The sequence below is a fragment of the Pelobates fuscus genome, chromosome 1 (assembly GCF_036172605.1).
Source record: "Pelobates fuscus isolate aPelFus1 chromosome 1, aPelFus1.pri, whole genome shotgun sequence".
NCBI classification, from domain to species: Eukaryota; Metazoa; Chordata; class Amphibia; order Anura; family Pelobatidae; genus Pelobates; species Pelobates fuscus.
The window spans coordinates 47,903,220-47,924,458 of NC_086317.1; the positions used below are offsets into that span (position 1 = coordinate 47,903,220).

Below are 21,239 nucleotides of genomic sequence, written 5' to 3' on the forward strand. Positions count from 1 at the left end.
CATTGATTCAATTCATCTCTATGAGGAGATGCTGATTGGCCAGGGCTGTGTTTGAATCATGCTGGCTCTGTCCCTGATCTGCCTCTCTGTCAGTCTCAGCCAATCCTATGTGAAGCATTGTGATTGGATCAGGCCACCACTTCTGATGATGTCAGCAGACAGCTTGTTTTTCTGAGACAAACAGCATGCAGAGCTACAGCTTCAGGCTTGAAAACAAGTGAGATATATATTTAGGGAGGCGGGGGCTAGATGGTAGTTTTAACACTATACATGTTTGTGTTCCTTTAAGTGTGTGTTGATAGGTTTTAGCCTCCTATTTATGGTGGAAACGTCTCTTTGTGCAAATCTCTTTAGTTTTCCTTAAAAAGAAGAAAAATAAAAAAGTTTTGCAGCATTACTATAGCCCCTTAATTACACCTCCTTTTTTTTTCCACAAATTTTTTTCCTGCATACTTTTCCATAAGCGAGCTCTGTGTGCTGAGTTGCTGACTTAACTCAATCTTTGTACTCTATTATTTGTAAAGTGTTTAAAAATGAGCCAGATAAGGACAGTGGTTGGTGGTGGGGCTGAGTCAGGTAAGCAACTTAACTTCCCTATCTGCATATATTTGTGATGATTACCATGACCGTATTACTTAGTTAAATGGGATACTTTTCAGAGTCTGTCTTCTGACCACAGGTCACAATTAATCCTTGAGAGCTTGGGCTTTGACATTTATTTTGTTCAAATAAGAATTGTCTGGAATTTCCCAGCTAGTCTGCACTGCCTTCAGTGGGATAAGTAACAGCCCTTTTATTAAAGCTTAGTCTCCCATTGTGACCTTTCCTCTATTTAGGTGATTCTCTTACCCAAGGACGTCCCTACGAGTCATAGAGCTGTGATGTGCTGATGCTGTGAATGTCCTGTAATATATGGTTGTAATGGTCTTTCTATCAGTTTGTTGGCATACATATAGAACATGAGATCGCTGGTCCCTGAAGACAGTGCTACTAATGTTATTGGGTTTATTATCAGTTTATTAACTAATATGAAGGACATTATATGCTTGACTTCTTGACAGCAGTTGACTGGAGGTGCAATATGGGTAGTGCAGTTAAACAAAACAAAAAACAAAAAACCCTGTGTGGCCAAGATTTTTTTACACAGACCATGATAAAGCAAGTTTAAACAGTTTTTTTTTTTTATATAAAGGGAAGATGCCGTGTCATTTTTAAATGTAGCTGAAGAAGTTTGAAGTTTGTTTTCATCACATTATATTTTACATAACTTTCCAATTGAACAATGGTTTTATATGGTTTAAGGGTTGTTTAGAGCAATGATGTACTGTAAGATTTTATTTTATATTTTTCATTGACTGTTTTTTTTTTTTTCATAGTTATGTCATAAGATTCTCGGGGGGAGGGTGGGGGGGGGTTAAGTTGTGAGGATAGTTGGCATAGACAGAGGCGGGGTGCTGAAGTACACAGTGGGTTTTACAAAGTTAATGAGTGGTTTGCCTACTTTGCATTGTTGTTGTAGTACTTATTTATTGCCTGCTTGTATTGTAATATTCTAAATAGAAAATTAAGCTCTGTGCCATTGAATCAAGGGATCAAGAACCATTAACACAAGATCTTTCCATTCAACAATAGCCATTGTTATGCAGCAGAAAATCCCAAAATGTGGCCTGTGGCTTCCTTCATTTAATTTACATAACACAAATTCTGCTCTGCTTTTCATTACTAAAGGGCAGTGTCTGTCTTTATTGGTAGATTTTCATGCCCTTCAGCCATGCCATATACATTGAAAGGATGTATTCTTAGTCATTAAAGAACATTAATGTGACTGTTCCGGATGCATTCACATAAAAAGGTATGGCTGGCACAAAACAATTTGGTTGTTTTAGTAAATGTGTCGTATATGTCAGGGTCATTTGAACAGTTTAAATGAACACAATTCCCTGATCCTGCCAAACTCTGATACCATGGGAGCATGTGTGTATGAAGGGATCAATAACCGTACTGGCAGTGCTGCTAATCTTAAAGGGACACTCCCTCCATTGCTCACATAAAATGTAAAATAATCTGGTTAGTAGATACACCCCTAATGAAAACATGCCTGCATTTAATTATTTATTTTTTTCTTCATTAGGGATATTTCTAAAACGGCTTGCAAATGCTGCAGTTCACTTATTTTCAAATATTTCGAAAAACATTTTTTATATTGATATATTGTTTTATATATGATAAGTTTTTGGCATTTTTATATTTTTTTTTTGGGGGGGGGACAAATCATGTTAGAGGCTTGTCCATAAATATTAACTCAAGGCCCAAATTGGATTATTTTTGGCGTGTATTAGCACGCATCAATATGTATGTCAACACTACTGGATTGACTTTGGAAGATTTTCCTATATTTACATACTCTGAAATCATTTAGGGTGGGAAGCTGGTTTGTTGCAATCCATTGTGTGACTCTCTCTCTCTTTTTTTTTTTTTGTGAATGTGTCAATTTTTATTCTGTTTAGGTGGTAGCCTTGTTAGCAAACAATGTGTATGGTTTTTGGATTTGTATTGTGAATTAAAGGGTTGGTGTAAGGACCACAACCACTACAGCCTGCTTCAGTAGTTATTGTGACATAGACAAACTGCTTTTGAATGGTTTGACACTTACCTGGTTCCCCTTGGCACCTCTGGTCTGGCTTCCTGTTTTGATATTACTAATTCAGAATTTATTTCGCACTTCTACATTTGTGATTTTTTTTTTTTTTTTTTTTTTTATTTTTGTATTTTTTTTTTTTATAAATTTGCCTGTGTTTTAGACAGAATCTCTTGTTGAAAGTCTCAGCTGACGGCCAATTGATTCATCCAATTAGGGAAAATAAAAAATAGAGTGAATACAGTGTGGACAAATAATAAATGGAAATAAAAATAGAAAAAACAAAGCTACTTTTCTCTAAAATAGGAGCCAACAACATGCCAAAAGGCTAACTTAATATAAATAGAGGGGTCTAAAAACATATCTATATATCTGTAAAATGTTTTACTAGAGTATGTGTGTCATAATCGTTCCCTTTAACAAATGCAAATCCATTAATTTAAAATAAACATGGAAATCAAATAGATCTCTCTATAAGTGACCACCAAAACAGCGAAACTAAATAAGCTGGAATACATTGCCGAGAATAATATACAGAATAATATAACATAAAGGTCCATTTCCTATGTGATAGAATGAAACAGACAAGTAAGAAACAATGTGACCAGTGTGGACTGATCGGCAGCATGTAGGTGAAACAAATGTAGCAATACTAAATAGCGATTGGTAAGTCACAGTGCCGTTTTGGTCATCCAAATAGGGAGCTCATTAATTGAAAATGTAATCTATTGTTGAATGAGGACATCTGCTATTAAATATGTCAGAAGAGAAGTCTGGACCAGAGGCTTCCATGTAGTCAAAAACAGTTTGCGAACTTACTGCGTGAGAAAACTCTAAAGTGATTATGGTGCTTAAAATGCCCTTGTGATCGTTTCTAAGATACCAGGTCTTTTACTTGGGACCATTTTCTAGTACTGCTTAGTGGAGAACATTGCTATTTGTGTAAACAAAATTCCAAGTTTGTTTTTGAATATATATTTATTTTGAAGAGTGTTTCACAGTCAGCAGAAGTTTATATTCTTTCAATGTAATATTAACCACATTAAGATACTGATTATGCTAAGTATTTATACTGCACCTTTTACCATATCTGTGACGATATATGATTTGTAGTCTTCTAGAAGCCTTATATTTTTTTTTATTGTAGACCCTTCGCTTCAGGTACTCTAATATCTAATTGTGACAAAACTACATATTTGGGGTGGTAATTTTTGGATTGCATTGGATTACCTTAGTACCGAATCCCTGTTCCCTCCGAGCTTATTTATCTCGACGGGGAACAGAGTTTCACAAGGGCCCTGCTATATGGCTGCCATTCGGATACTGGCTCACCATGTGCTAGAGACAGCTGCGGCCATCTTGTCCCCAGAACAAGGACCCTGGGACTTGGTCGTCAAGTGTCTGGTACTCTAGGCGGGACACTCGACCGCGAGATTCCCCTTGGCCTCTTTTGCGAGCACCTTCTCCCTTTTCCCAATTCGCCTGGAGACCGCTATTTGGTGTGGCTGCTCCTAGTACCCCTGTGAGCCAACGCTACTACAGAGACTCAAATACAGTTTACCCTTTTGGGGTCAATTTGGTGACTTTCGGACTGACCGACCTCGACCACCGAACTTAATGATCTATTGTGGGCATCCACCTCGTGCGTGAGGTCGAATCTTTACCACGGTGGCGTTTCCGCTGAGAACCTGGGATCAGAGTGCTATTTTGCCAGTTTGGGTGCTCTGGCATCAGCTTTCTGGACATATAATATGTGGGGGTGGTTTGGATATGTTTACACTGTAATATTTCATATGACTCGGCATCTCATGTGGGCGCGTTGTGGGAATTTCTGTGGGTGTGTATAATGTACCCTTGACTTGCATAAAAGCCAGCCACTTGACCTGAATAAAAACATTTCTGTTGTACCCTTCATCTAGTTCTGACTGATGTTTGGGTATGCGACTGCTGTGTTGCAAGTTGCGAGCTATTCTCCTCTCTGCTCACTAGGATTACGGTAACAGTCTACTCAGCGCTCCAGGTGAACAGGGCTATAATCACAAAGTCCCTAGCTGATTCGGGAGTGTCTGGAAGGACGGTTATTCGGGATACCAGCATTCTTAACGCTAATGTTGTGTGTCTCGTTGATACATTTGGAGACCATTGGATTGGATTTATGCTACACTTTTTGTCATCAAGCAAAGAATAGAAATGCAGTGGGTGGTAGGTGTACTACTCCTGAATGGGGGGTAACCCCTAGAAAATACAAAATGCAACAAGAAAAAAATAGAAATGAAAGATCAGGAGAAGGAAGGGGTAATTCTTAGTATATTAACCCCTAAGGGTTTTTTCATGCCCTTAGGGGTTAACATACTAATAATTAGCCCTTTCTTACTCCTGATCGAAATTTTTATTTTATTTTTTTTTGCTTTTACACTTTTTGTCCTTGTTCAAAAGTCCAATTTTTTTTTATTCACCAATATTTTTGTATGAAATATTTATGTATTTCCCTTATCTGCAGAGTCTGGCCATAACTGCTATCTCCTAAAGTCTGCCTCTATAGTGTGAGCGATACGCCTTCCCAAATGTGCGCCTGTGCTTGCTCATAAAACTCGCATTGCTACATTTATTTGAAATATTTAAAATCGTGTTTCAACCCAATTGTACTCCTGCTCCATGTAAAAAAAAAAAAAAATGTTGGCACTGATACAATGCGTCCTGTAGCTTTTTAACGTGCTAATAGGGAATGGATAATGGAGACATACTCTGCCCGCTGCGGTGCACTTGCTGAAATCTGCATAATCAAAGTTGTATAATGAGGAATTAACAGAACTGGGAATATTACACCGAGCAGATCTAATGGGCTGAGAAAAGTTCACCCTGTGGAAATAAAAGCAGCTTTATCTGTTAAATATACTGCAGCCTTGTTTTTGTGCAGTGATAACATTTAACATAGCACGTTAGCGGTGCTGATGTTTTCACAGACTCTGCTTATTGTTCTTAGGCAGCAAATGTTGGACGTTACTCTAGGCCTTTTGCTTGCCCTACTCCCCCTTCCCCCTGCAAATAGGGTCCGTCTTAGGTTTTATGACCTTTGTGCAAGTGTAGTTTACTCATTTTGAAGCATTGGTAATCCTAGCTTCCTCTTATTCCCTGGTGTAATAAACAGTGTGTTAACAGATTACCCACGTTGAAAAAGTTAGAGGGTAACAATCATGTCTCCGTATATTTCATATTCTGTTTACTTGCCTTTTAATCGTTCACAAAAGTATTGGTGAGGTGTGAAAAATAAATGTAGACCCCAATCAAACCAGTCTCTTTATACTGCAACGGGGTGCCATGTTATCTCCCGGTCAGTCATTAACTCCAATAACGGTCTTTTGCACCTGGCAGTCCGCATGGGAAAAAGGGAGAGAAAAAGACATTAAACAATGTTTTTCTTTCTCCCCCTCATTTGCAACGTGTGCCCTGGATGTGACTGTACTGAACTGGTTTGTGGTGTAATTTGCTAAATGTTTAAAGCAAAATGGAGCATCACCTGGATGCTGGGCAGAAAAGTTTGTTTGTAGTTTTTTTGTTTCTCTCTCGATGTTGTAATTTGTGAGTCTTGAGCAGAGCAGATGGTATTCCTAGCCTGCATTCTGACACGTTGAGCAAATGGGCTGCAAATGAGTGATTTCTGGGGTCTATACATGTTGAAGGTGCAGACCACACACTCCCCCTCTGGACCACTAGGTAGTTTTTAGAACCATCATGTATATTTTTGAATTAGAAAATCTTCTGCTTTGTTCATGTTTATTATTATTAGAATTAAAGTAGCGGAAACTTATTCAGCAGCACTTTCCAATCTTATAGAGAGAGGGCATTTAACAACACATGAGATGAACTATTACAAATTTTGACAGGAACAATACGTTTGAACAAGCTTCTAATCTAGAGGATGTTTAGGTTAATGTGCTCTCTGTTTTGTAGAATGAGCACTGTGATTTTGGTAATTTTATTATACATATGTGCACTTAGGATGCCGTGTGTACACTTCATGCAAGCTTGGCGTGTTTTATATAAGTGGGAATGTCAAACTGGGTGTCATTGCATTCCCCATGTTTGAGCTTATTCTTGTCTTTTTCCATGGCAACGGAGCACAGACATCCCTGGTCTAGGTTTCAGTGATCGATGCTTGACTTAACCTTGACATTGTTTATCCTTTATTTCTGCAAACGCAGTGGTCATTTGATAATGTGCATGTCATTCAGAATACAGGTCCCATGGTTTTGTATAGCACATCAATAAGGTATGTGTTTTTTTTTTTTTTCTAAAGCAAGATTTGTCAGGAATACAAAGAGAGTTTAAAAATTTAGGCCAAAGTAGCCAAATTATAACATTTTTGAAAAGTCAAATCTGTTTTCAGTTTGAATATTTTGGCCTTAAATTTGAAATTCATTGAAAATTCCTGTCAATTGTCACTTTGGTAAATAACTCTGTAAGTATGTGACTGGTTAACACTTTGCATTCTGAATGATGAGAAAGTCTACCAAATGTTTCTTCCTTTTCCCTCCCCTCCATTTCTTTTTTTTTTTTTTTTTTTTGTTAATTGATGATTTGGGATTTGTAATTTGTATTTTGAAGTTTCTTTCTTTTTTTTTTTTTTTTTTTTTTTAATAATAGAAACTGCTCTCAAGGCATAACAGTAATCAGTTACTTTATTCTATTACATTGAACTACTTTCAGCAGATGGCATCTCCACACCTGAGCACTCATGCGTTGCAGAACATTCCACCAAGTAACAGAGGCCCCATGTTAGGCCAGGCGTGTGAGATGTAATGATGGCTCTCTTCTGTTTATTTCTTAACTATTTATTTCCATTAAAACATTGCATGCTTTTGTTGTGTTTTGTTCTGTTTGCTACCAATACTAAAGAGGCACATTAAAACGGAGGGCAGCTCGACAGAGTGAAGGGAGGAAGGCTATTAGTCGAAACACGGTGTGCTGTTATTGGACTCTGCGAATATATTTATGGTTTATGCCATGATTTACTGTTTTTTGTTTTTTTTAATTATTATTATTCTTCGTGAAATGTCTACCTTTTATAAAAGACGTTCCAGCGTTGTTTTGATATGGTGGAGAGCTGTGTAGCCACTATGAACTTTTTTTTTTCTTTGTTTCATTTTATTCTCACATGTAATATAACCTTTGATGCCTATTCTCTCCAACTGAAGGAGGATATAAACATAATCACCGTGTTTTGGGTGGTATTGAATGCGGTCCCCATTTTTAGGTGGTTGTATTGTAAAGTGTATTGTGTCCATTGAGTGATTTGAGACACTGAGATTAGCAGCACATATCCCCAATAGTGCCAAAACCCACTATTTGTGTTGTTTTAAGATAACCTTGCATGTAATTTGGCAAGCTCACCCAAAATGACTTATTCCAAAAAAGAACCACTTATACGAGTATATTTATGCTTGGTGATAATAGGATAGTAAAATATTAAAATGGTAGTTGGTGTGCCTTAAAAAATTAAATTACAGATGCTTGGTGTTTGTTCCACATGTCAATTCCTTTCAACACTATCTAAAAGCATATTGCTAGTCTATGATAATTCTGCTACAAAAAAATATCTGCTACTCTGCGGAGTACATTGTGCTAGCAAAAATGATGAGTAAATATTTAAACAACATAATATTACTTAAAAAAACTCCCTTCCTGCCAGTAACTCCATGGAGTGTGGCTGAGCAGGTGGACTCTGTTAGAGGAACTTCTGTTTCCCCTACCCGGTCTGACTGGAAGTGCTCTCTGAGAGCACAGAACTGCGGTCCACCTACTTGGTCATGCTGAATATAGATAGGTGAGGCTGAGTAGGCACAGGGTAGGGGACGAAGAAGGGAAGAGGAGGAGGGGGGAGGACAGAGGAAGGGCACAGGTACACAGAGGGGTTGCAGGGGATAAAGAGACACACAGGGGTTAAATGGGGAAAAATAGACGCACAAAGGGGCATTGGGAAGAAAGAGGCAAGCTTGTCTGGCAGCCAGAATGAATGAATGCCTAACCCTAACTTTAACCTTAATCCTCATCTCAATAATAACCCTGCTGATTTCAGGAGAGGAATTCCTGCAGGGTTAGCTGAGAGCTTCCACCTCTCCATTATCGGTAGTGGGGGTGGAAAACGACCCGCCGGTGGACTTACCTTCTATTCCTAGCATTCATCCTAACTGAATGCCAGTTTTGCATTTTTCTAGCTTGTCATATGTCTTGTGTAGTAGGTACACTGCTTTGAAAATCAAAAACTGTTAATGCATTTTTAAGTCTCTTCTGCTGCCTCTATTTGAATTAGGTAAGGTTTAAAAATCCCTATTCGTTACTTTCTCACATATGTTACAAAAATTCAACTTGTTTTTTTGTTTTTGTTTTTATTAGTAGTTATGTTTACTTGTGTTAAATTGGCACACTGGTTATATTGTGTTAGAACCTGTTTTAAGACTTTGCTGAAACACAGGGATTAATTGGTGGAGACAGAGTGGAATTTTGTTTGTTTAAAAACACAAGCAGTTCAGTGTTCTGATAAACCTCTCTCCCCTGCTGCTGCTAAAGCAAATTACAAGTTCTCCAAATCTATGAGCAGAACTGTGAAGCGATTGGAAACATTGTGTGAAAACGAGGCAATGGCAGAAGCTTGTTCTCTGTTGGATTAATTTCGATTGATGGGGCGGAAAGACTGAAATCGTGCTTAACCGCTTAAGACATAAAACTTGCAAACCTAATAGATATTAAGCAAACAGACTACTGTACACCAATTTGTTCTTGTCAATAGAAATCACATCACCACTAGAGTACAAAAATACTCCCTGTTGGGTGTTTTTACTTCTGTTTGTTGTTGTCGGTGTACTTGGCATGCGATAGTGAATGTCACACTGGTTGCTGACAACGAAGGTCTCTCAAATCTAAAGCCGACTTGCTGAGTGTTGTTTCTTATGAATCCATACCCTGCTGCAGTGGCTGGCTTACCTCAGGCCTAGAAGTGGAATTACCACTGGAGGTTGTTGGTCAGGTTTCATAACCGTGGACATCTGCGGTGAGTCAAAAATTGTATTCATGTAGTTTTGTTGCAACAAGTGATCAACGATTAATAGCGGAAAGTAATGGGTTGCTAGAGGTCACTATGAACTATTATTACTTTACTAAGTCTGGTGTCATTCTCTACCCTAATATAAATGTTCTCCATCCTTGGATTACTTCACCAGGATCCTATCCAACGTCCGTCCTGTTTGGTAATAGGAAGGGAAATGGCAGGTCTAGATCATAATGCTGTGCAGTTGCAGGAAGGGATCTGTTTCTGCACAACATTTTGGAACAGAGTAGGCCGATTGAACAAGTCAGAATCCTGAATGCAATTTGTGCTGGGAAGTAACACTGTCACATTTAATACTCCTACTTCTACTCGATACTTGCCAGCCATTGTTGCATTGGAAAACACACAGGTAGCACAGCTAGTACTTAAAGGGATTATCCACTGCCCAAATAAAAAAGCACTGTTTAGTATATATATAACCCCAATTAAAACATGCATGCATTTTTATTAGGGATATATCTAAAAACAGATTTCAAAAGTTGCAGATCTCTTGTCTATAGTCTTTGAAGCCCTCCCCTTCTTAAGTAGCCCAGACTTTCTGTGGTTGCCCAATCACAGACTTCCCAATGCAGTTCAATGGGAAATCTTTGCACAGAGCTGAACAATCAGGAAGTAACAGGACCTGTTGTCCATCTGACAGCCAGGGGGTGTAACATGGTTGATTTATAAAGGTGCCAATCTCTATTGAAACCTGCACTTTTTATAAAATGAAAAAAGAGGATACTCTTCATTCATAAAGCTCTATCGCAAGCTAAAGTGCTTTAGGAGTCCGTAGTGTCTAACGTACACCTATCACTACTAATGTTGGGGTTTTTTTCTCTTTAAAGGGACACTATAGTCAACAAAACCACTTGGCTTAATGAAGCAGTCTTAATGTATAGATCATGCCTCTGAACTCACTGCTAAATTCATTGCCATTTAGGTGGTAAATCACACCTCTCCTGGCTATGACTCACACAGCCTGCATAAAAATGAAATGGTTTTACTTTCAGTTAAATAGTAACTTGCTTTAAAAGTTTTTTTTTCCTGCTTTGTAAATTGAAGTTTAATCACACACAGGAGGCACCTGCAGGGTCTAACAAACTATTAACAGAGTAGAAGATATGAAATTATAAATTAAACTGAATTTCCAATAAAGGAAGTGTAAATATTAGATGACTCTTTACAGGTAGTGTTTAGGAGGTCTGTGTAAGTCACATACAGGGAGGTGTGCCTAGGGCTTCATAAACATAGAGATTTGACTCCTAAATGGTAGAGAATTGAACAGTAAAATTGCAGGGACATGATCTATACACAAAATCTGCTTTATTACGCTAAAGTTGTTTTGGTGACTATAGTGTCCCTTTAAAGAGGATGAAATTATATCTACATGCTGCTGTTAGTGATTGTGAAAGCACCCCCTTCCTCCCCCACCTCTGTACATCCAGATGTCGCAGTAAGATAAAATCTTATAATAAAGTGTTGTTTTGTTCTTTTACTTTTATTTTTATTTTTTTATTAAAATGATCCACTCTCTTCATTTTTTGGAAGTCCAGTGGTGAAATACTGACCTAATTTTCATAGTAGACGTCCATTCCCTTTGCTCCTCTGATGGGCTTCAGCTACTTTACTAAGTAAGTTAATAAGCATGAAATTAGAATATTTCCCGTCCTATCTTCATGCTGCAGTCCTACCTGCTCTTACTGAGTCAGTGTATCAGACAAGAAGCTTTCAATACCCGAAAACGTTCTCGTTTTAACTTTAACGTCATTCTTTTCATTTACGTGCGGATAGCTCACAGCAGGGACTTTCAATACCATTTTGTGTTAAGCACATTTCCCTCTTATCTTCTAAAGCATGACAATCTTTTACTTGCTTCCTGTCCTCCACATTTATTTGTGTTAATGAAACTTAAATGTAAGTTTCCTAAAGGATTTGGAAAAAATTCACTTGCACAATTATTTGTGTTGCAGCAATAAAAATGGGCATTCTCCCCCCTCCCCCCCCCCCCCTTATTCATTTTGTATTTTACCTAGTTTTAACACAATACTATTTTCCCGCAATGAAACCTGCACATATGTATAACATCCTTATCAGTGTGATTTATTTATACATTTTATTTTGCTACTTTTGTTTTTTTATATATATATATAGCAAATAAATATATATATATATATTTATTTGCTACTCCACATCAAAGTGATGTGTTTTATCTGAAGTCGTAGTTACTTTCATCATTGCAGTTCCAGTTGAGTAGATGCAAATAAATATAGTTACGATCTGGCTTTCATTATGGTTCTGAAATGTTTAGTAATTTATTCTTTTTTTTTTTTTTTTTTCATCCAGGCATTCCACGATCAGACCTTTTACACACCAGATCCTTACGAGGACACAAGGACTGTTTTGAGAAATATCATCAAATTGCCAATCAGGATTGCTCCAGGTCCAAACTTTCTAAAAGTCCTTACGAGGAAGTGAAAACTAAATTGAGTAAAAAAATTAGCTGGATTGTACAGTATGCACAGAATAAAGATTTGTATGCAGATTCTGAATGTTCAAAAACTTCTCAACACACCTTTTATAAATCCAGACATCAGGGTGACCGGATGCTCCTTCCACAGTACGACTCGCAGGTCCCCCGGTATTCAGCCAAGTGGCTTGAATCAGGAGCTTGCGGCATGTCAAATTGTTCACAAGGAATTTTGAGTAGGAACAATTCCAGGGATTTCAGTATGAGTGTATTACAAAATGCCAGCTCACTGTGGCCGAGTGCAAACAAGACACAGAATAGCGAAAAATCCATCCTCGATTCTACTTCTGGTGTTCAAAGAAGATATCCTCATTACAGCAAAGAAGAATGTAAGTTCATTTCTATACAGTATTTATTTATTATTTTGCTTTTTTTGGATGGCAGAACCTTAAATAAAACATTGAAACTCATCTATAACTTGTGTTACCTTTTTTTTTTTTTTTTTTAAAGGTGTTTTTAGAAAGAAAGAAAAAAAACACTTGGGACACAACAGGGTGATCACTAAATCCTGGACTGTTAGGGGGTTATTCAGGACTGGGTTGGGAACCCCTGGTATAGGATGAAGCGAAATGCAATGGTGGGGATTTTGACATTTAATCTATCAAAAATATAGGGAATAAGTAAATATAATACTAAACTTTGTGAGTGACGGTTCCCCTTTAACCCCTTAAGGACACATAACATGTGTGACCTGTAATGATTCCCTTTTATTCCAGAAGTTTGGTCCTTAAGGGGTTAAAGGAGATTGCCAATGTTATCTGCTTGATAATGTCAGGTATGCTTTCTACTATTTCAGCAACCTTCTATATTAACGGTTCCATGTACATTTAAAGTTGTTGATTATCACAGTTAAAATGAACACATTCACTAAAACGGGGGATATATCCCGAATCACCGCACGCACACCGCTGGGAAGGTGAGTACAGAGTGGGGGAGACCCAGGAAAACGTTTTGATACCACACAAGTACCCGCAACTCACCGGGTCCCCACGATTCCAGCTTGAGGCCTAACTGCGATCGAGCCAGGGAGAGGCGGCCACTCTCCTGGTTGGTAACCTTGCAGATGACAACCTCACCGTACTCAACTCTAAACCCCTCCCCCCCCCCCCCCCTTCTGGACCGGCGGGGGTCATCCTGGTCCTCGCTGGGGACGATCACCCCCACACCACGACCAGCACAGGAGACAAGACCTCAAGCGAGCCGAAGCAGCCCAGGCCCAAACAAGATGGCGACACAGTCTATAAAGAACCGCACACTCAACATGCCTCCCAAGTGCACAGGGGAGTTCTATGACAGGCTATGTGCCAGTCTGTGGACTAAGCTTCACACCCGGAGACAGGTCTTCGAGAGGGCGATAAAAGTGGTAACAGCATGGATCCGCCTGGCAACACAGCGCCAAATAGGTGGGAATCCCCCCCCCCCCCCCCCCGTACCTCCACAGCAGTCCCTCAACAGAGCAGAAACCAAAGACCTGCACGGAGGGCAACAGCGCCAGGTCCCAGAGGCGCAGGCACCCACACCCTCATGCCTCAGAAGGTGACTCACCAACAAGCAAGACCTGCTCGCTCCTCAGCGGCTCCAACAACTCTGATCAAGCAGAGCGCTGCCCCACACGCGAGAACCCACAGAGCCGGCCACGACACTGACCGGGAGACAGCACGGCACCACGCCAGATGGAAACACAGGCGGAGGTCCCCCCCACAGCCCAAAGGAGAGAAAGCATGGACTATTGGGAGAGAGGTGCTACCAATGAGACCTTCACAGCGGGACTTTGTGCTGACCTTTTGCAAACCCCCCCATGATGACCGCTTACCACGAACCGGCATGGGGTGAGAGAGACTGGTTCCCAGACACATGACCCTCCTTAAGCATACCCTCTCCTTCAGCGTAAAAACTCTCTTAACTGTTGGAATGTCTTGCCCCTTATTATAGCCTCAGCATGGTTATCATTTGCCACAACTCGTTCTATAATACCAGATCAACCTGCTTGTTTATAGGTGTTTCTCCCTATCATTGCCATAACTACACAGTTCAAATGAAGTTACTCATGTACACAGCAAGCCCAGGTGGTCTTTCACTCTAAGTTTACATAGCTCTTGTCACAGCATTTTAATTTTATGTATAGAGGTGAAGCGAGGTCACGCTATGTTATGTGCATGCCCAAACATCGAAAATCGTTAATGTTCATTATATACTCCAATCTTAAAAAAAAAATTGTGGTAGCCTAAAAATGTACCTCTATGTTTTAACGTTGATAATGCGCCGGTGGATTGCCTTCGGAGTACCCCAAGCGCGACTGTACTAAACGTATGCACTATAAAAATAAAGAATTAAAAAAAAAATTAACACATTGACTATTCTGCTGTCACTGGATTTCCCTAAATGTAAAATGACTGTCAGGACTCAACAAATCACAGAAACCAGGGAACTATAGCTATCATTTCTGTGCGCAAGCTGTGGGCTTATCAAAGTCCAGCTTGAGATACGCAGTTAATTTTTCTATTTGCTCTATGTGGAGTCCTGGGTGATTATTATTATGATATTTATTTATATATTATTATATTTATTTATATTATTATGATTAGTTTCATCTTAATTTTTATATGAGCTATATGCTGTAGGAGAGTTCAACTTCCAAACCTTAACTGGCGCAATGCTAACAAGACCCAAAAATTTGGCTGGATGCTGGTCACTGCCCATTTTGTTTAAAAAAAAAAAAAAGGTACCTGCAAATAAGCGGGATGAACATTGGTAAACATGCCAGTCCTGATTGTCAGTAAGACAAATATATGCTGATTGCCAAGATCTTCTTTTAAGGATGACCCTTTAAAAATAATAGTACGTTCAAATGGATTACTAAAAATGTTTCTTTGGTTATGGTTTTTTTTCTTCCATTTTTTTATTCTTTTTAAAGGATCACTATAGGGTCAGGAACACAAATATGTATTCCTGACCCTATTGTAACTTACAGTAGTGATGGTGCGCAACAACAAGAATCATATTCACTATGGAACTCTTATAGAAAGTGAAAGACCCCTGTGTACTTGAAATGAGGTATATACAGAGTGAAGATATTATAAGTAATTAAAACACAAACAGTGGTTGTGGTAAAACAAAGCACAATCTGTAGGTATACTTGCAAACATGGAACCTGACACCTATTAAGGAGATTAAAACAGAGAGAGAGAGCTCCTAGTGCAGCATAGTAATTCACACATATATATAATGAAGCAAACCGAGGTGCCCTTAAGGTATTACACTCACAAGATTGGAGTGGTAAAAGCACCACTCGTTGCTATAGCACTCAGGGAGGATCAGCCCCTAGAGTGCGTGGGATCCGTGGAAAAGAAGCTTGCAGTCCGGATCTCATTTCATGTACACAGGGGTACTTTCACTCTCTATAAAAGGTCCATAGTGAATATGATTCTTGTTGTTGCGCACCATCACTACTGTAAGTTATTTTATGTTCAAATTGTTTTACCAGGATTTGTTTTTGTTGGTTGCTGCATGTACTAAGATCCTCCTCCCATTTGCGCTATCCTATTTAAAATTGTTTTTTCCTGACCCTATATTGTTAACAACACCATCTAGCCCCCCTGGGCTCCTCATGCCTCCATAGATATAGCAAAATCGTACTGTATTCAAGCCTGAAGCTGTATCTCTGCATGCTGTTAGACTCCGAAAAACAAGCAGTCTGCTGACATCATCACTAGTGGTTGCCTGATCCAATCACAGAGCTTCCCCATAGGATTGGCTGAGACTGACAAGGAGGTAGACCAGGGGCAGAGCCAGCATGATTCTAACACAGCCCTGGCCAATCAGCATCTCCTCATAGAGATGAATTGAATCAATTAATCTCTATGAGGAAAGTTCAGTGTCTGCATGCAGAGGGAGGAGACACTGAATGTTTGGATGCATTTTTTGGTAGCCATGACCCATCTGAGGAGTGGCCAGTGAAGTTATCACTAGGCTGTAATGTAAACACTACATTTTCTCTGAAAAGACAGTGTTTACAGCAAAAAGTCTGAAGGTAATGATTCTACTCACCAGAACAAATTCAATAAGCTGTAGTTGTTCTGGTAACTATAGTGTCCCTTTAATGCACACTTAAGTGTGGCATCTCCTACGTTAACATTCGCCCCATTATATCCTGTGCTTGACAAGATATGTCAGCATGTTTTTTTTACTGAACTGTCCCAAGAGAATGTAAGCAGGGTTTGCTCTGTTTATTAAATCCATAGATAGAATGATGTGTAAGGATCTCCAGTACACAACTCGCCCCACAGCATTAGTTAGGGTCAGGGAAGGATTCTTTAATTGCACAAAGCTTTAACTTAAAGCAACACTAACAGTTTTTATAAAGATCAATTTATTGGGAATTTTATCATTTAAAAATACAGGGTTGTTTTTTTTCCCCTCATAAAAGTACAGTTTTTTTGCAAAATTATAGCAAAGGATAGAACCAGTTTCTGCCACTGCAACATCAGTTATTCGCTGTGGTAGAGGTACAGGAATGCTATAAATATAATACACCTCACAGTGTCCTTTTAATTATTTGCAATAACTTTCATATTTACTAGCACTCTGTGTGGGACATGATCATGGTTGTTAAAGGGGAAGTGTCACTTCTCTGTAAATGTTATTGCATCATCTGATAAAAAAAAATTGAAATTCACATTTCTTAAGCTTTTCTTTATTTTTATTTTTTTCTCTCCCTCCTCATTCCAGTGAGTTCGATGAATCATGAAGAATTGGAACGCTTAAATGAAAATCTCCTCCAGCAAGTCAATGGTAAATTTTTCTAGAGATTATATTTTTTTTTCTGGAAAATAATTGTATTTCAATTGAGACTTCGGTATGAAATGACAGTTTGAAAGAGCTTTGGGGGTTGACTCATAGTAGGATATATCTAAATTCATTCCTAGCATTATGGCAATCAGACCAAAATTATGTGACCAGCTATATTAAAAAGTGCATGCAGGAAAAGAATGGTGGAATGCTAGTTTTCATTTAGCAAAGAGGAATCCGGCAGATTCTATGGATTATCCTGCAGCTTGATTTACTTTTTGGGGTGTGAGTCACCGCCTTTTTGTTAACCTATTGGCTGAATAAAGGGCGAAAAAAAGCCTGACACTAAAGCAATACGTTCTCAGCTCTGTCTACAATGTGGTTTGTGGCAGCTGCATATGTGCTGTCATTTAAGCCGCTTGCTAAGTATATGTTACAGTAAAGCTTATCAGTGCTTGATGGCATTAGTGATCTATTTTTAGTCTGTTAGAAAAAAAAGAAATACGGGTAGAATCCATTGGGATGCATTTTACAAAAGTAATTTTAATATTGTTGCTGTGTTGGTTACTACATTTTCAAAGCTGCTTGATCATCTAGACCTTATTTTACTGTGAAATTTGTTGATTTTATTTTGCGCGTCTGCTTATGTGTTTTGTTTTGTTTTTTGGCGGGAGCTAAATAAATAAATGTGCTAGCATAAATATTTAGAGCAGAAGTGTAAATGTTTGTTCACATTATATAATTTGTGAAATGGTATAAATGTCTAAAAGTGAGAGTGAAAATAATTTGGTGCCAGTCGTGTTTTTGTCAACAAATATCACCCTGTGTGAAAACTGATATTGCGGAACAGTCATCATTCTTGGTGTTTCATATAAATGTGTTATGTGTTCTCACCCACATGTTATTTATTTTTCTCAACAGAAGTGTTCGAAGTCCTGACTAGCGTCGTACAAGAGAAAGACTCTTTGTCTTCAGAGCTTCACGTTCGTCATGTTGCCATCGAACAGCTGTTGAAAAACTGCTCGAAATTGCCTTGCTTGCAAGTGGGACGGGCATGACTGAAGGCAAATATTGCTATTAACAACTGAAGCCTCTGTGTCCCTTTAACACCAGTCACAGTGAGACTCTGCATAAGCCTGTGATCAAAGATGTCACACCTTCATTCGCTCAATCATTTTTGTAAAAAAAATATTTTTTTTATATGAACATGTTCTTACACTGATAAATGCAATACTCTTTGTTTGGATTCTTCTACATTTCTACCTGCAGTGAATGGGATTTTTTCACACACTGCATGAACTGAGCAAAAACAGTTAAAGAGATTGCTTGATTTTCAGAGTGGTTCAAAAACACAATTTTTTGGTTTGTTTGTACCACAAAATTAGACATTGCACATGACGACAGAATTGTTTTTCCATTTTTCTGTTATGGAGTATATTTTTGCCAAATGTGTTGGTGTCCGGCATTATCAAGTAAAATCAGAATCTAGGTTTACCAAATATATAAGGCAATCAAGCCATCTGCGCTTTTTTTCTTTTCTTATAATGTTAAATTGAAAATATTGGTTAGTATTTAAACAAACCTTTACCCATGTTCCCTGTGCCTAATTAACAGATATTGATATTAATTTGTCATGCAAACATTTGAAATGTTGCATATTTCAATTTGGTTTATTGGTTTTAATCTCTGCTCTTTGAGAAAACGGCAATGGTTTGTATAAAAAAAAAAAAATACATAGACAAACTACTTTGATTTAACTACAATGTAGTTTGTTGTTTTCCCCTCTAGATACAAAAAAAATATATGGGGCGTGATTATTTAAAAAGAGAAAAAATTGAGTGAATTTTTCATTGTATTGTTGGTAACTTTTTCTATGTTTACAGTGTTACTTTTTTACTACTTTTTTTTTTACAAAGAAAACTATTTTGGGTACTGATTTAATAATGCTCTATAAAAATCTTCAGTCTTATTTGCATATATAAAATAATGTCTTTTTGACGTGGGGTGTTCACATATTTAGGTTTTTCTTCCTTTTTGTTAAGATAAGTAAGCTGTACCTTGGGACTGATTTTTGCTTGTTTTGAATGAAATGTAGCATTTAAAGGTCAAATGTTTTTTAGTTTTTATAACTATATATTTGTTACATTATTTTAAGTTTAAATGCATGGCACTGTCAGAAGGGTGTTCGAATATTTACCTATCATGGGTGCTCATCTTAACAGAATCCAATTACCTTAGTATACGAGTGAGGTTTCTTTTTTGGGGGGGGGGGGAAGAGAGGCTTGTTAATTTGATTACATTGTTTCCAATGTCCATAACTTTGACATACAGGCTGCTAGAAAGGCGCACAATAATATTATATTGTCTACTGGTGCTTGTTTGAAGTCATTAAGTTATGATATGATCATCATGATACTTTACACCAAAGGGGAAATAAGCTATGAGCAGAGGACTAAAATCCCTTTAATCTTTAAACCAGCAATTGGCTCATGGAGATGACTAATAGTGTAATGACAGCTGGGGAGCTGTGCAGCTTAGTCAGTCTGCTCTTAAACTACGTGTTGCTATGCAAAATCTACAACATTGTGAAAAACTGTCAGATGTAGTATTATGATTTGTTTTGTATTATTTTGATTTACAGCTGGGTCATTTGTATTCATATTTCAGGTATTCATTACGACATGAGTTTTTTTTTTCTTTTTTTTTTCTTTCTTCTTTGCTTCAGAATCTTTATTTATTGGGCTAAAAAATGGGCCCACTCAGAACAGTGCACTGTTTGATGGATTCTGATACACTGAGCCACAGTAAGCGTTTTATTGGAGTGGGGAAAAAAACATATGACATTCATCACTTGCTACGTCGAACAATCTATTTGCGGTGGGATTTATTATGGAGGAAAATTAATTATTGTTGGGCAAAGAGAAAAGTGTAACGGCAAGTCTGCTCCTAATGTAAATTTGCCATTATCTCTTCCCCTAATGGATTAATTTCATACGAGTATTAAACATTTTAAATACAGACTTCTAAAACAGTTTAAAGCAATCACATCCATTTTTCAGTTACTTAATCAATGAGATTTCCCTGTATACCATTTCAAGGTAGGGCAATTTTTAAAGAGCTTTCTCTGTACTTTAGAGTATTTAGAGGAACTGCAATTGCATTTGGTACAATCTGGATGTGAATGCTACAGAGATTTATTCCGCTACAATGTTTGGTACATTGCAGCAATTTCATTCATGAACTGCTTTTAGCGTTTGTTTGTTTTTCACCAATGAAGCTAGTTGGTGTATTTAAGTGGAGATTTGGCCTGTTGGTGCGAAAATATTTGCAAATTGCAGTTCTAATTCACAGACAGAAGAACTTGTATACGATAGCTACTTGAACCTGTAACATGTCCAAGTAGTAAAGGATACTGTGTTGCTGTGAATTGCCCTTTTTAATGATACTACTGTATGAGAATATTTTGTGTGTATTGCTGTAATATTCACCCAGAGCCGTAAGTGTAATAATAATGCTTTACTCACAGCCCATAATTGGAATTCTTGATCACGCAATAATTACCACCATAGAAAGTTCTCCATTAACTAAATCATTGATAAAATAATTAGTATAAGAAATGCAAAAATTCTCTTTCCCACAGGAAGGGTTAATAGTTAAACCTAAGAAAAAATATATAATAATGTTGGCAGGAAAAAATGACACTCCAGGCTGCAAACACTATGCAAAAAATATATGTTCTTGCAGCTTTTGCACTAGCACAGTATTGTTATAGAACCATTCCCAGTTGAGGAACCGCCTCCACAAACCCATTCATTCCGGGTAACCGTGTTTGGTCTTGTCTTGTAAACACTGCCACTGGAAATGGAATGGAATTTCATGTAAAACAGATTTACTCTGATCAAAATTCTTGTTTCGATCAGTCGCTGGAGTTCCTCCATATTTGTTCAGTTCTTTTGAGCTCCCAGCAGCTATTCTCAAACCATTTCTTTACGGGCACTAATATCTGGAGATTATCATTGCATTAGTAGTTGAGTTTCAGGCTTAGGAAACATCTGATCATCCAGTTGTTGAGAACTAAGGGTGCATATTAATTTAACAGTGACATGGATGGCGTTAACAAGATTTCAATGCAGTGTTAAAGAAAGAGAAAAAGAAAATTTGTTGACAAACCAAAACTAATCAACGTTTGCTCTATTCAC

General features: G+C 38.0%; 1 protein-coding gene across 1 annotated transcript in view; it reads left to right on the forward strand.

Moving 5' to 3' along the window:
• The window catches only part of C1H21orf91 (chromosome 1 C21orf91 homolog), a 32,626-nt gene extending 12,419 nt beyond the window's left edge, over positions 1-20,207 (forward strand). The window contains exons 3-5 of the mRNA XM_063448394.1: positions 12,069-12,581; positions 16,981-17,043; positions 17,962-20,207. Coding sequence (XP_063304464.1) covers positions 12,069-12,581; positions 16,981-17,043; positions 17,962-18,098 — 713 coding nt within the window. The 3' untranslated portion in view covers positions 18,099-20,207. The remainder of the gene's footprint in view (positions 1-12,068; positions 12,582-16,980; positions 17,044-17,961) is intronic.
• The last annotated feature ends 1,032 nt before the right edge of the window (positions 20,208-21,239 follow it).